Source organism: Mixophyes fleayi, chromosome 5, assembly GCF_038048845.1.
Source record: "Mixophyes fleayi isolate aMixFle1 chromosome 5, aMixFle1.hap1, whole genome shotgun sequence".
Taxonomy (NCBI): domain Eukaryota; kingdom Metazoa; phylum Chordata; class Amphibia; order Anura; family Limnodynastidae; genus Mixophyes; species Mixophyes fleayi.
Genome location: NC_134406.1, coordinates 237322014 through 237337616, shown reverse-complemented (window position 1 = coordinate 237337616; position 15603 = coordinate 237322014). Strand labels below are relative to the sequence as shown.

The 15603-nt window shown below is 38.8% G+C and overlaps 1 protein-coding gene across 2 annotated transcripts in view; it reads right to left on the bottom strand.

The window, feature by feature from the left end:
• Positions 1-15603, bottom strand: part of LOC142159092 (uncharacterized) — a 304132-nt gene that overhangs the window by 264597 nt on the left and 23932 nt on the right. For both annotated transcript variants that reach the window (XM_075213684.1, XM_075213685.1), the window contains exons 3-6: positions 13825-13908; positions 10790-10957; positions 9367-9450; positions 5652-5819 (exon numbers count right to left, since the gene is read on the bottom strand). In XM_075213684.1, coding sequence (XP_075069785.1) covers positions 5652-5819; positions 9367-9450; positions 10790-10957; positions 13825-13908 — 504 coding nt within the window. The remainder of the gene's footprint in view (positions 1-5651; positions 5820-9366; positions 9451-10789; positions 10958-13824; positions 13909-15603) is intronic.

The following is a 15603-nucleotide window of genomic DNA, read 5'->3' as shown; positions in this document are numbered from 1 at the left end:
AAGTCCGTTTTAGGCGCATCCAACAAAAAAACACTACCACGCATGTGCAGAAAGCACCAAATCCGCCTGCATCTTGGACGCAATTAACACTTGCGACAGCTTGCGACTCACTAGGAGAGAATGGGAGGAACGCGGAATTGTGAAGGTGTAACCATGTAATTACATCCTAGTCGCAGTGGGGCGCAGACGCAGCACACGTCAAAACAGGGCTAAAGCTGTGCGGCAGGAATTAGGTGGTGCAAGCGTTAGCTAGCTGCAGGAACTGCTTGCAGCTCGATAGGGTATTAAGAGTGGGACGCAACTGGGGTTGCTTGCCACTCCTAATACCCTACCAAGCTGCGGCACACTCCCACTCCTACACTTCTTAAACAGACTTTGCGTCCGACTCTAAATGAGGTCCCATATGTGCAAGTATCTGTGCCTTCTGCAGATCTTGTTCTATTGCATGGGTTGTGACTTTTTTCTTTCCTTTATATGGCGCCATCACCCGTACTTAAGTCCAGGCTTGGCACTTCTACACTGCTTAAAAATTCTGTTCCTGGACACTGCCTGAAATCTGATTGACTTTAGGGCACTGATTCCTGCTTTTGCTGACTCCACTGTCCTATGACCCATATTACGATGTTGTCTAGTGTTTTGGTACCATACTGTGTTATTGACCTCGACTGTGATTGTCTACCATAGCCTGTTGCCCCTTAGTCTTTCTAATTTCCCTCTTATCCCTAGGGAGTATCTGACAATCTGTGCATAAACCCTGGAGGCATCCGGGTACCAGTGGGTCTATTTTGCTCAAAGCATTAGATGGCTGGTACAGATGAACACTAGACTGAGCCTAGGGTCCATGTACGAGATCTGTGTGACCTACATCACACAGAATGAGAAAAGCATGAATAAGATGTCTCTCCAGTAGTCTAAAATAACTGAATAGGAAAAAATGTAAAAATAGCAACATTAATGCAAAGAATAACTACTAGTATAGCCAGATACCAGTATCAAACAAGACAGAGGATGTTTAATATGGAGTAGGGAGAAACTGAATGCGCATCTCATTAAAAAGAAAGGAAGGATAAAGATCATGGGGAGAAGAAGTTATGTTGCATAAATTACCACACGGACAAACACAAGAGAGCAGACTATAAAGGGGAAGGCGGAAGGACGAGGAAGAGAGAGACCTTTCTGTGCATCAAATTTAAAAAAAAGCACAGAGACATATTGTTTAGTTACTAATTTTTATTCTAAAAATTGCTGATTACATACCACATCCTGCTTATTCTAAGCAGCTCAGTGCATGTTTCCATCGCTCTCAATTTGACTTGTAAAATCACCTTAAATCACTATGCAGGACCCATTTTCAGTGGAGCATTTGCCAAGTTTTGTTCTTTCAGGAACTCAGTGATAATACTTGAGAAAAACATTATTATTAGTGAGTATATTACCAATTTAGAAATTTGGTGTAATTGTTGAAATATAAAGATGAATCATTTAATACAAGCAACAGGTATAAAGGTTGGGAGATCACTACTCACAAGCTTGCAAAGGAATTGCAGTAGGGACTATATATTATTAGATTTAAAGCTCTTTGAAACCCTTTTTTCATTTCTATTGAGCCTCTATAGTATATAAAAGTAAATATTGCATAAATGTTATAAACGTCCTGACTGTATGTACTGTGTGCACTGCAGTAGATGTCAACACTTTATAAGATCAATAGTAATGATAATAATGTATGGCATTACTGTAAGGTATCTGTGGCAATAGGTTTATTTTCAGAAGGTGGCATGTTTGCTGGTATGGTACGTAAGTTAATAGTGATGTGTTATATACTTCAAAAGATAGAAATAATGAAGGTGGCTATTCGCACATGCTTGTCACTAGCCCCTATGTTAGATTCAGTGGCTGATTTGAGGAATGAAAACAAGTAATTAATGCCACATCAGACAAAAATTTAAAGAAGAACACACTGATATACGTTCTCTGTACAGCGCAGCGGTATTAGTGGCGCTATAAAAATGCCGCTTCTGATGATGATGATATTAAAGATGCAAATGCAGGATTAATACACTAAAGTAGTGTTCATGCAAATGCAAATCATGCTGACCTGCAGAAACACTCATACACGACAGTTATGTGGAGTATGTTTTGCACCTGCTATAGGGAAGGTGATGATGATGATGACTTATAATAGACCAGGGGGTAAATGTATGAACCTCCGGATTCTTCAACTCCGGCGTGTTCAGCGTCTTCAGCGCTTAAATTTAAAGCGGCGCTGCCTTGTAAAGGAAGTCTCCCTTTACAAGGCAGCGCCGCTTTAAATTTAAGCGCTGAAGACGCTGAACTTGCTGGAGTTGAAGAATCCGGAGGTTCATACATTTACCCCCAGGTGTCTGAAGCAGAGACAGACGCATTTCGAGATATGTACAGCTATGGGAGGAATTCCGTGGTCTTTTTTTATTAAGTAATTTCCTCTATTTTGCGGCCAACCGTGCATCAGCCCTTTATGCCTGTACTTTAGTAACTGTTCACCATTTTCAGATCAGTAGATGCACAGTCACTTTGGCACTTTACGAAGGAACAAGGATGAGAAACTTCATTAAAGATTACAACAAAAAGCATTAAATAGGCTTTGTTTCCACTATTTAGCAAGGCAATACATTGAGTAATTTTGTTGTACAGATTATCTCATCACACTTTAAAATGTTCTGAGAATGTATATATGGCATTTGATCCCACATGTCTACTTGCAAAATCCAGAACATTCACTGATCTGGGAAGAGTAAAAGATCTCAAGTTTAATTCCTTAAATCACTCTGCCAACCTGTCAACTTCACTCACAAGTTGCTATTATTTAACTTGATGAATGGGAAGCCTGCATAATGGAAAATTGTACAGATGACGGAACAATTATTTTTTCCCCCAGTAAATGGCTTAAAATGTGTACACTGGACGTTTCTGCTTGAAGCAACTGTTACAAGCCGCAATTTTCAAAATACTGTGGTAGTTGTTGATGAGGTTTTAACAATACTTTCAAATATTGCTTAAAAAAAACAACACAACTGCAACTCAAAATTATTATTTTTTAATTACCTTATGATAGAAGGAAAGCACATAATAGAGTGGTTAGAACAGCGATAGGCAAACAGATACACTTCTGACCTTCCAAATGGCCGCACATTACCCTTAAATTTCAATAACTGAAAACAATATGTTTAATCATAGAAAGATACACCTATCTGCAATATAATATCTGTGGGCTTTTAAACAAGTGTTACAAACTATAACAAGCAAATCTAACAATAAAGCAGGGAATAGCTGAGGGCCGCAGGTGAAGGCTCGCAGGGCCGCAAGCGCCTTTTGCCCATGTCTGGATTATAATACCTTTACTTGTATCAGATAGAATCTAGCCAACCCCTGGACTTTTACAGCCTTGCTCCCTCTCACATTTACTACAACAGACTTACTAGGTTGCCACCACCTGGACAATTACTGAGACAAAGTTGAAGCAATATGAGAAACAGTATAACCAGTTTGGGCACACCCATGACACATCATCATCTTCATCTATTTATTTATATAGCGCCACTAATTCTGCAGAGCTGTACAGAGAACTCATTCACATCAGCCCCTGCCCCATTGGAGCTTACAATCTAAATTCCCTAACATACACAAACACAGACTGAGAGAGACTAAGGGCAATTTGATAGCAGCCAATTAACCTACCAGTATGTTTTTGGAGTGTGGGAGGAAACCGGAGCACCCGGAGGAAACCCACGCAAACACGAGGAGAACATGCAAACTCTACACAGATAAGGTCATGGTCGGGAATCAAATTCATGCCCCAATGCTGTGAGGCAGAAAGCTAACCACTAAGCCACTGTGCTGCCCACAGTGCATGACACACACTGACTGATATTAAGGAGGAGATTCCTTTGGCCGTGGTGCACTGTCGGACATCACTGTGATGTCCAGCTGCACGCACTGCCGGCCATTATAAGGCAAAAAGTGTGAGGACAAATGAATGGAGATTCCATCCTCAGCATCAGCGCCTGGTATCTCCGTGGACTGTTTTGGAGACACGTTGTGCTGAATTGAAACAGCCACAAGGTTTCTCCGGTAACAGTGACACATCCCCTCAAAGTTATTTTCTCAAAACTCTTCTCATTTACCCTTGTGTTCCATAGAGATGCAAGGAGAAAATGAGCAAAGATTCTATACCGTATTGGCCGGCAATGAGCGCAGCCGGACATTGCCTCTGCACCTCACAGCTAATGGATCCCCCCCCCCAAGAGTCAAGTAACATGATCATTTTGACCACACACATGGGTGGCCAAATCTAATGAGTTCTGGCAATTTGGGTCTCAAGGGATGTAGTCAGATCATGTCTAGTGACACCATGGTCGGTTAGCATAGCTGAAAGAAGACCACTCACATAATAATTTTCTTAAATTTTCATAAATTTTCTGCTCCCACAGATTATATTGCTAGGATCATTATCTGCCCATGTGGTAATTTCTTGGGCCATACATGCTACAATGTCAGCCACCTGTTACAAGGTGCGGCGGTGCTCAGCCAAAGGTCGAATGCCGTGTTGCTAGCGCTGCGTCCCGGCATTAGGGGCAGCCGGGCGCGTGCGCAAATCTGACACTTTAATTATATTATTAAGCAGCTCCTGAGGCTGATTACTCCTGCTGCCCTGCTCTGAAATCATTGGCCAGTCTCTGTAATTAAGGCAGGGAGGGCTTAGCCTCCCTGCCAGTTATAGCTCTCAGTTGCTTTGTACTAGCCTGCTACTGTGCTTTTGAACCTGTTGCTGTTTTGGATTTTCCTTGTATAACCCTTGGCTTCATTTATTGGACTTGATTCTTTCCTGTTGCCCTGACCTTTTGCTTCGGTTCTGGATTCTCCTTGTTCTCTGCCAGCCCTAACATCTTGCCTGACTCTGACCATTTTACCTGCTTCGGACCTAGACCTTGGCCTGTTTCCTGACCTTGCTAGATTCTACACAACGTTACTTTGCGTTACGGTACACCTGAACTATTCCGAGTATAAGACCTGGGGGCATCCAAGTACCTGTGAGCATACGAGCTCTACAGGAAAGGCGGCTGCTATAGGTAAAGACCTCTCCATCTGGTTCTACAGATTTTTGATAAGACCATTAGCCGTAACACCACCTGCCTGGTATCAGCTCCAGCTTTAGCGATTGAAGCTGATCTGAAATTGCTGCATTGTGAGCTCAAAATGATCTAATAAAACAGTGACCAGACTTCGGTCAGGTCAAAAACTGCTGGTGGCCAATGACAGCATAGAGAAGTGTGCAGGCATATTCTATCTTGATTACATGGAGCACCTACATTTTAGCCACTCTGCCCGATCCCTAAATGACAGCACCTGTCCAATTTTGATATCCATGAGTGTGGCTGAATTGACAACAAAATCATTTTATGCTCAACAATCGAATGAGATGACTAGGTCACCACAATAATGGCCACTAATGGGAAAAAATGGTGGAGAATTCCTTTAAAAGTTCCAATGTTTTATGTTAAATCATTTTGACTTGAAAAATGTGAATCGTCCAGTGAGTAGATTTCTAGCAGTCTTCAGAGGCATCAAAAAGTTCCAGTCAAATACCAATATATAGCGTGTTCCCCACTTACCTGGCCAAGATGTATCTCCTGCTCATGCAAGAGCAGCTGTTTTGTTTTTTCAACTTGATTGAGTCGATCTTCCTGTTCACTGGATTTATCCCACAGTTCCCGAGCTTCAGTTTGGAGACATTTAATCTTCTGTTGGAGTCTTGAGACTTCTCCTTCTTGGAAACTCAACTAATGTGAAAATAAAATGTCTTAATTGAGAAATAAAAGCAGATATTGATAGCTGTCAAAAGCCATAGTCTATTTTTTCTTAGTGAATTTCCCAATACTTAATTACTAACCACCTCTATCGCACCAGGACAATCCTTAATCCTCCAGATTAGGAAATATAACTATCTCTTGGTATTACATTCTTTATATTGGATCCACATCTAGAGGTAGGTGCACCCACGCAAATGGGACAATCTGAGAAACAAACTATAGAACACCTTATGTGTCTAAGGGGCACTCAAAGGATAAATAGATTGTTAAAATTATATAAAGACTTTATTGATATACATTAAAATAGTATGACTTTTATGACATTGGTTAGTAGTGAAATATTAAAAACAAGTGTATGACAAAATGACCCAGAAAATAATAACTGTGAAGATCGATAGACGAACTATCGAGACGCGCTGTTTCCCCAATAATACATTATAGTTCCAGAATGAATGCTAACTGTAAGGGAATTGTTATAAACTCCTCTTGTTGAGATGTATCACAAACAGGGTTGAGTCTAAAACCTCATAAGTACAAATCATAACAGGACATATATCCCTTATTAAGAATCCTATAGGATCGATATTCATTTGGGGAAAACACAGGATCCTCTTTAATAATAAGGACGTACATAATACCTATTCTTATTACCATTGTAATTTCTAAACCAATAAAAACTTTATACCTGAACACATCGCCAATATAATGAATTCTTAATAAGGGATATATGTCCTGTTATGATTTGTACTTATGAGGTTTTAGACTCAACCCTGTTTGTGATACAAGATTTGAGGGAGAAAGTCAACAGCCCTAACCTGTTGGTGCATGTTAGAAAGGAAGTTGTCGAATCAATACAAGGAGGTAGAATTGGTACACCAGTAGCTATTAATTAAAAAAGGGGTAGGCTGTGGCCAGCAGCGTTAAAGGCATTACTCTAGAAAAACAGAGCAGGCAAACTTCCTGTCGTCAATCATTTTTCATATTGGCCAGGGCTGTGTTTGTACTATGTTTAGCTCTAAAGCGTGATCAAAGGCTAGCCCTGCAGAAGCGAAGAGGGTATTGAAGGCTTGTAATGCCTCTTTATTGCTGTTGATAGTTACATTGTCAAAAATATTTTTTTTAAGGGGGAGCGCGTCCTGTAATATTACCAGTTGGAGACAACATGGAGTTCAAAGTGAAAAAAGTTGGACTTGGTTTCCCAGATTAGTTTTGTACAATAGTTTATAGCTGTTCTGAAAACTTATCAAGTCTTTTGAATTGTGGGATGTGCGTGGTATCTTTAATGTCTCCTATAAACACCACTCTCAAGCTTTTATGTAAGTTTTGACTAAGATTGAAGTAGTCATTTGAAAAGTTACTTCCTCTTAATGAGTGATTAACCTCATCACTGAGTAATTGATGGCCATGTAATGCATTGTGGGATTATACGTCTCTTGTTCTGGAGAAAATTGTATTATGTCTCCTAACTGCAATTTTAAGTGTTCACCTATTCTAGTTTTCATGAGCAGGTAGTGCAAACAACATATCTGCACAAAGGTGTAGGTAAATAAGTACCTACTTCCGTGAAGCAATTCATAAAATATCTCAGACAAATTTTCTTACCAGTGCGTAGGTGTAAAATGTATCTGGTAATTGTGGCATTCTGTGTACACAAAGGGCCTGAGTCATTAAGGAAAATAAGGCAAGAAAAAGGAGTAAATGTTCTCCGGGACAAACCATTTTACAATGGAAGGGGTGCAAATGAATTCATTATTTTGCATATAAGATAAATACTGGCTGTTTTTTCCTCTAGCACACGAATACTTGATAGCTTTATTTTTACACTGAAATGTAAAGTTGAACTAGGATATGCCCTACCCCGACTATAAATCTGTGCATACATTTTAACTTTACCTCTCCCTCCAATGCAACATGGTTTTGCCCAGATTCAAAGTTACTCCTTTTTTATGTTTTGCTCTCCTTAATGACTCAGGCCCAATGTCTGCATTTATAGCAACCATTAGGTAACAAATTCATAACAAATGATTAATTGTGTTTCAATTAATCAGTATGTCTCAGATAATCCATCCCAGAGAGATGTGTTACATATATCAGTAACAAGTTTTGCCATCTAGGTTCCCAAAGTAGCAGTTTCCAATGTTTATTAATGGTTTTCTTAAAAGCCCAAGAATCAGACCCAACTGTGGAAGAATTATTAAATAACAACAGTTAACTGCAGAAGAGTTATTTGTATACTTACTTGCAACTGTTCAACAATAAATATTGATTGCTCTTACCCAACATTTTAAAGTTATAATAAGTGAACATTAAAGTGCCATTAGGAGACAATATACGGGGCACAAGACAAGACAATTATAAACCCAACGTTTTCTCCTTGTGGGGCATAACGGGTGAGTACTGAGACCCTGACAGAAAAAGGTTTCTGCATTTACTGTTTGTATTACCCAAGTAGTGTTGATTGCTACAAATACAAGAAGAGAAGACTAGTCAGTCTGTAAGGATATGGGAACAACCCTACAATAAGCTTTACCCTGCATTGCATAGAGCACGAACAGAGCTTGAAACAGGGATAGTTGGCCATCTATACAGACACTTCATTTAAGATAGTGATCATTGTCTCCTCTTTGAAGCTCGTCCTCCCTTCTACAAAGGGAGACTGGTGCAAAGCTTAAATGAGGGCAGTAATATCTGCATGAAGAAGCCCTAAAGTGAACTAGTAACCTATTGTTCTGTAGGGAATTGAGAGTAAAATTAATTTGCATACATAAAGTAATGCATTAATTCATGGCTCAGGGCGCTTAGAAAGACAATGCAGTTTAATTGAAGCAAAAGTTTGATTTTTTTGATGAAAGGGTCTTTTTCAGTGGTTGCCTCCAATTGATACAACTCCTTTTAAGAGGCATATGTTTTCCACATAGCTAGAATTTAATATTCAAAGGGAAATTACAAATAAAATAAATAAAAGGAATGTAAAGTCCTAGAATACTGTGTTTGAATTCAGCTAGTATACTGCACACTGTGCTGCTTATGTTCCAAACATTTTGTTACTGCAACGTGCTGATCATAATTCAATAAGTCAGTGTTATAACACTCCAAACGAAAATATCGAGATTGTATAATTTTCATTAATATAATAGAAGGTTTCCAATAATAAGCATTGCCGTCCCATGGTGACAGCACATATTCATCATTTCGATTGTTACTATGCAACAAGGTCAGACTCTGCCTCTCACAGAGTTAAACCGACTTACTTATGTATACCCCAACTTCCTCCATTTAATTGAAAATTGTTTATTGTTGTACATTATGTGATGGGTAACAGACAGGTCAACAATGACTGAAAGCATTCCCCGAATTATTAAACCTTTACATCTTGAGGATTTCTCTATGTATAATTGCACTGCGTAAGAATGAAATGGTAGGAAAGAAACTGAACATTTCCATTTTACCAACATCTCTGGATACTGAAGAATGATCTGTTAACAGACATTTCAGTCTAAACTCTCAAAGTACTTACTTCTTCTTGAGAGCCAAAATATTTCTCCTGTGATGTTTTCAAGTCTGTTTTAAGTTGTAAAATGATTTGATCTCTGTTATTAACCTAAAAAAAAAAAAGAAAATAGCAAAATTAAACACAGATGGACAATGAGTGAGAGTTAAGACACCGGAATGAATAACTAACTTCATTCAAAACTAACTTGAGCAAGACAAGGCATTGTGCTCTCAACCTTTCTGTCTCATTTCATTCTCTCGCTGGTTCCTTTCAACATATGTTTCCTTAGCTATTCTACACAAAGGCCTTTACCAAGTTATATGGCTACAGACGTGTCTTTAAATAAAAGTGCCGCTGGATCTAAACCAGCCAAATTTAACCCCTACCTAGCGTAGCATAATCAGATCTTTCATCGCCACACTACAGAAATGTACAGATTTTAAAAAAGGCCCCTTATTAAATGGTATATATGGTACCATGGAATCCTACTGTATAATCATTCTCCTCCTCTTCCAGACCCAAATTCCATATTAAACCACCACAAGTTCTCCGCACCGAGAAAATCAGCTGCACCAACTTAGATAGGGGGATGTTCATAAACCAAGACTGATGTATATACAACAGTATTTAAAAGGTGTTGTAACCCATAGTAACCAATTACATTCTAACAATAATTTTACTACTACAGCTTAAAAAATTAAAGCAAGCATTTTGTAGGTTAATATGTGTTACAGAACCTTTCTTTGTATGGTGCAAAAAAAAGGTGTTTTAAACTTTATGCAAAATGTATTCCAGCTCAGACCCTACTGACATTTACCATAAATGTACAGTCTGGTGAACCAAGCTCCTACTGATCTTATTATCTTCAAATATATAGAGTAGTAAGGAGTAGTCTATTGTATCACACAACAATACGGAGTGACACAGGGCATCTAATGTGACACAATGTACCAAAGAACCGTATGTATATAAGTGGCTAAATGGGGCACATGGCCTTTTAGGTCAGAGAGGTGCAAAAATGAGTTCCCATCCCAGCACAATGAGCATCTTGTTGACAGGTGCGCCTCTACGTCATGCCAGAGCGGAAAATCTGGTTGCACTCAACAGCAGTGTCAAAGCACAAGGAAACACTACAAGTAGACATTCATAAATACAGCAGGCAGGACGCCGTGTAAATACGGTTTGCCTTTCTACATCATATATATCTATTTCTGTCTTTTTTCAAACGTAGTAAAGACTCCACAGACACACACACAAAAAAGCATGAAAAGAAAAATGAGTTACATGACTTTTAAAAAGTAATGACGCATACTTGGTTGTCATTTGTGAAGAGCAGAGGTTACAATAAAGCAAATGACATGCCTTGTTATATTCTCTAAACATGTAATTGACAAGAGGCACTCAAGGAGGAAGGAGGCTAAATGCAATGTAACACACGCACACACACCTCTTGTTGTGCAGTTTTATGTCTCTCTGTGACAACTGCCAGTTGTAGCTCCAGCCTCTTCCTTTCTTCACTCATCTTGGAAATATCCTGGGACTGTAGCATGATTTGCTCTGTCAGCTGAATATTTTCTTCCTTAAGTTTATGTAAAAGTTTCTCCCGGTGGAGCAGCTGGATGTAAAACAGATAAACGCAAGGTTCATTTCAAATATTGCTGTCCCATCTTCACATTATGTTCCTTAAAGTGGAGTTTAATCCTCTGTTGGAATTGCATCTAATTTGAGCAAAAAAGCTGCTTGTCTCTTGAATATTCACAACATGTCTATGCACATAGACTCAAACACATAGAATTCTCAACAGCTGTTTGCTTAGGTCATGGCTGTACGTCGCTTGTACAAAGGGAAAATATTTGTTTTGGGTTTATTTGTGAAAAGTTTCATTACCATTCAGAGCTGTCTGTTTTTTGTCCCATTCAGGTTCAAGTCTTGTAGTTCAGCTGTCATTGGCGACCCACTCCATATCCTGCCCAGTTTCCTTACTGTGCTGTGATTGATATTTGCATGTCCATGAAATAGCATATCATATGCAAGGGTTTTATGAATTGGCTTAAAGGTTAATTCATCTTAAAATCTAATTCTACCCCAGGCACAAAAAAATTATTTTGGGTCTAGTAACATAAAATAAAATGTATACATCTTTGCTGACAGTAATGTTATTCCCAATGCCTGTTTGTACTTTTATTATTTAAGTGAACTCAAAACTACATTTTTGCTTTTTATGTACATGGACATGGCTGGTAAGATAAAAAATAATTTACCCGCCTGTAAAAGTTTGTTATAGGTAAGTATCAATGGTTGTCTCTTCTCTTTATGCTGTTCCAACCATAGACCGCTATTGGAACAGTTTAAAATAAATTTGAACCCTTTATATGGTGTAACTGGTTGACTGATCACCCCAGCACTCCATTTATAGACAGAAGAGGGACTAACAAAACTGTCCCGTACTTAGATTAATATATCTCCTAAAAACCAGAAGCAACTTTAAGTGGCATCTTTAAAGAGGATGGATCTGTATCTGTAAATAAGTAAGTTATAGGCAGGATGTTTTTACTCTGTATTTCTCATTATGTAGATAATATATTGTTACTTATAACAAAAGTGGAGTTAACTTTAGACATTTACTTGGAAGATACTGGAACGGGACAATTAAAGAGCTAAGTACAAAACTGATCATTTTCACTTTACTATACTCATCAAATCCATTAGGTATCATTATTGTGACATCTGTAAAGGCCTTTGTGATCATGTTTCACCACTGCTGCACTGAAATACAGGAAATCTATTGTATATGATAGGGGAATGAGAATGGCTATGGATCACAGATGGAGTAAACTGACATATATTAACAAGTGTGGCAAACACTAAATAACAGTAACTATTCAAACACATATGCTTCATACTGGTTATTCACCAGTGTTGGTATCACTACCATAGCTTGTCATCCATTCAGCAAACTTCCACCATCCTGACTGCTTATCTCTACAAGTGCTTTTCCAAATACAGTCTAAAGCTGGGTACACACTTTCATCCAATTTTTGTGCAGATCACATGATAAACACCCGTTTGATAAAATATACCATTAGTGTGTAAGCTCAGACGATCATGTTTTATCGTACCAAACACATCGTATCAGATGATCTGGTTTTACAAACTAGAAAAATCACAATCAGCGATGGCACGATGGCAAGCTTTTATGGAAGTGTGTATGCACTCACGACCTGCAGCGTAAGCAGATCTCTATAGAGTGTGCAGATGGTTATGAGAGATGAAGAGCACAGATCTGAAGGTAAATCGTGTTGATGTGTACGCATCAATCTGAGTGCTCATTGGGACATCCAGTCATTGGTAGATCAGTACAGAAATCACATGTGCAGTAATTATCTGTAGCATGTAGCCAGCTTAAACTGTATTATTACCCACATCAGCCCAATGAGACGGGGAGTGCTCTATACCAAGCGACTACCTCTCTGCCTTAATTGCCAACATTTTGAAATGATTTCAGCAAACTTTGCTGCTAAACAGGTGTATCTAAGAAGACTACATGCACTACTATATAGATGGATCTCCATACACTAAAATCCTAACACATTCACTGAACTTGGGTATAAAATAATGTGTTGTCATTTTTAATGTATTAACTGCTAAAGACAGAACAGACAGTGAAAAATACCTAGAATATCATCGCTCCCAATTTTCCCGATTTAGGCAGGATATCCCGATTGAGGGCTGTGTCCTCCATCCCAACCAGGACAGCCTATCCTGATAAAGCCGAAATGCTGGGAGGTACTTTCCCAAATAAAATCTGTAATTTAAATATGCATTCATATTTCCTTAAATAGTAATAGCATACTTGCCTACTCTCCCGGAATTCCCGGGAGGCTCCCGAATTTCGGGGAGTCCTCATGGACTCCCAGAAGAGTAGGCAAAGCTCCCGCATTTGCTGAAATTCACGGCAGTGAATGGAGGGGGCGGGGCTTAATAGCGTCATTAATCGCCCCCTCCTACAACTTGTCACATGACTTCTCCCCCGGATCTCCCGGGGGGGAGAAATCTTAAAAGTTGCCATGTATGAGTAATCAACCTTTTCTAACTATACACTTACACTGTATTTAGCAGATGTGTAATCACCCTTCTGTGTGCATTGTATCATTGCTTAGATGAAATGATACGAAAATAAATAAGTCAAATCACAGCAGCTCTCTGCTTTAAAATAAAGTATTTTCTCAATGGTTATGTTCACATTATTCTAAACAGAAAAATATGTATTTTTGGCTGTTTGGAAACAGAAGGGAAGATTGTTTTTTGTTTTTTTTATATTTGGCACACACCATGGAGACATTACAGAAAAGGTAACAGAAACCATAAACAATCACAACAGGATCCCTAATTATAGATGTATATTTTAGGTTCTTACACTGCCAAGGAATAAGGAAATAAAAAGCAAAGGTTAATACAAAACAGGCAATTAAAATTGATTACCTCATCATAACATGCAGAGTACTGGTTTTGAGCTTTTAAAAGCTCCTTCTGTAGGGCCTCACGTTTGCTTTCTTTGTCGTGTATCTATGGAAAACAATTTGAGAAAATATTTGAATAGAAACAACTGCAATAGTGCTGATGACAACAGTTCTACCCTGAGCAGCGAAAGGTACTGCAGCTATACAGGGACGCCAAGCCTGTTATTTTCAGTGTCGTAGACGATATATATGAAATAACAGTTGCTCGAGGTGCAATTTCGCACAGTAATTTTTCATGATCTTTAAACACACTCAATGTCTTCAGTCCGCGGGCGCTGCAGCCATTGTGGCACTAAAATATATAGCACATGTTAAGTGAGTGGCTCCATGTTAATGGGGAGCTAGCATGAATGCACATCGGGGTGAATGAGGCGTTCATGAGACTTCAACATAGCTGCACCTTCTGCAGTATGAAGGGTTTCAATTTCATCATTTTCTAAACACAGAAAAATGTATCTCTCCAATTCAGAATATTGAATGTCTTATGGAAAGTGAAAGGTCATTTGTAACTGTCCAAACGATTGATGGAGTTAAGATACCTCCTTGACCTTCACCCTGCACTCATAAAAAACAGTTTCAGATGACAGAGCACAGGACAGGTTTTTTTTCCCTCTCCAGAAATGTCTGTTCTTATTCCCTTATTGCACTGTTGATTTGTTATCTAATATATTTCATAATTGTATGTCAACATTTAATTACTGTGTGTCTTTCCTCATTAAAAAGCTAACCGTCATCTAATACTGCTTAGCAACGCGTGCTGTTTACACTAATTCATGCAATTCTGTCTGCTCTATGCCATCGTTCTCCATCACGATCAGCGACATAATTGCTTTAGATTCCATTACAGTCAAGGTCACTGCCTGCAAAACTATATATTGCAATTACACATTAGTTAGAAGGAATGCGGGGAAGAAACACTCTGCCTTTGTGTACAATGGAAAAGGTAACACCTTGAAAACAACAGTACAGCAACAACATAAATGATACTAACGTAATGGCAGCAAGGTCATACATATACAGAATTACCCAGTACTGCATTAACAAGCAACATTATAGCACCCATGTTGCATGTATGTATGTATGTATGTATTGCACTAGATGAGGCGTTTACATAGGGACTGTAATGTGTTTTATGTGACTGCCCAATAAACGAACCTGGACATTTACTAAGACGGTGTAAAGCAAGAGATCCTAGGAAGAGTGTAGTGTGGGATATGGAGTGAGTACAAGGGCTGGTTGACTGGAGAAGCGGAGGACATGTGGACAGAGGTGACTGATAAGTGGGTGCCTTACTGATAGGTGTTTGAGATGCAATAGGCAAAGTTTAACACGAAAAGTGGTACGCTTAAAATGACGCGTAGCTTAAAATGACAATATTTGTCAGTGACATTATTACGGAAAAAGCCCTAAGTGAAGATTACCTCTAGACAAAGAACACTGGGTGCATGATGATAAAATGTTTTCAGTAATTTGGAAATTAGGTACATTAGGAGCAGTAGATTGACAAAATATTATCAATTCTGTTTTGGATAAGGTCAGTTCTTGCTTATCAATACAAGAGCCGAGCCAGAAGGCTATATAGACATTCAGTGATAAGAGATGGTATGGAGAGAGTGAGTTAAATAAATTAAAGATAAATTTGAATATCATCGCCAACAGAGGTGATACTGAAAGACATGAGATTATCGGCTGACTGAGTATGTGTATATGGTAAATATTAGGGGGCTTGAAGATAACACAG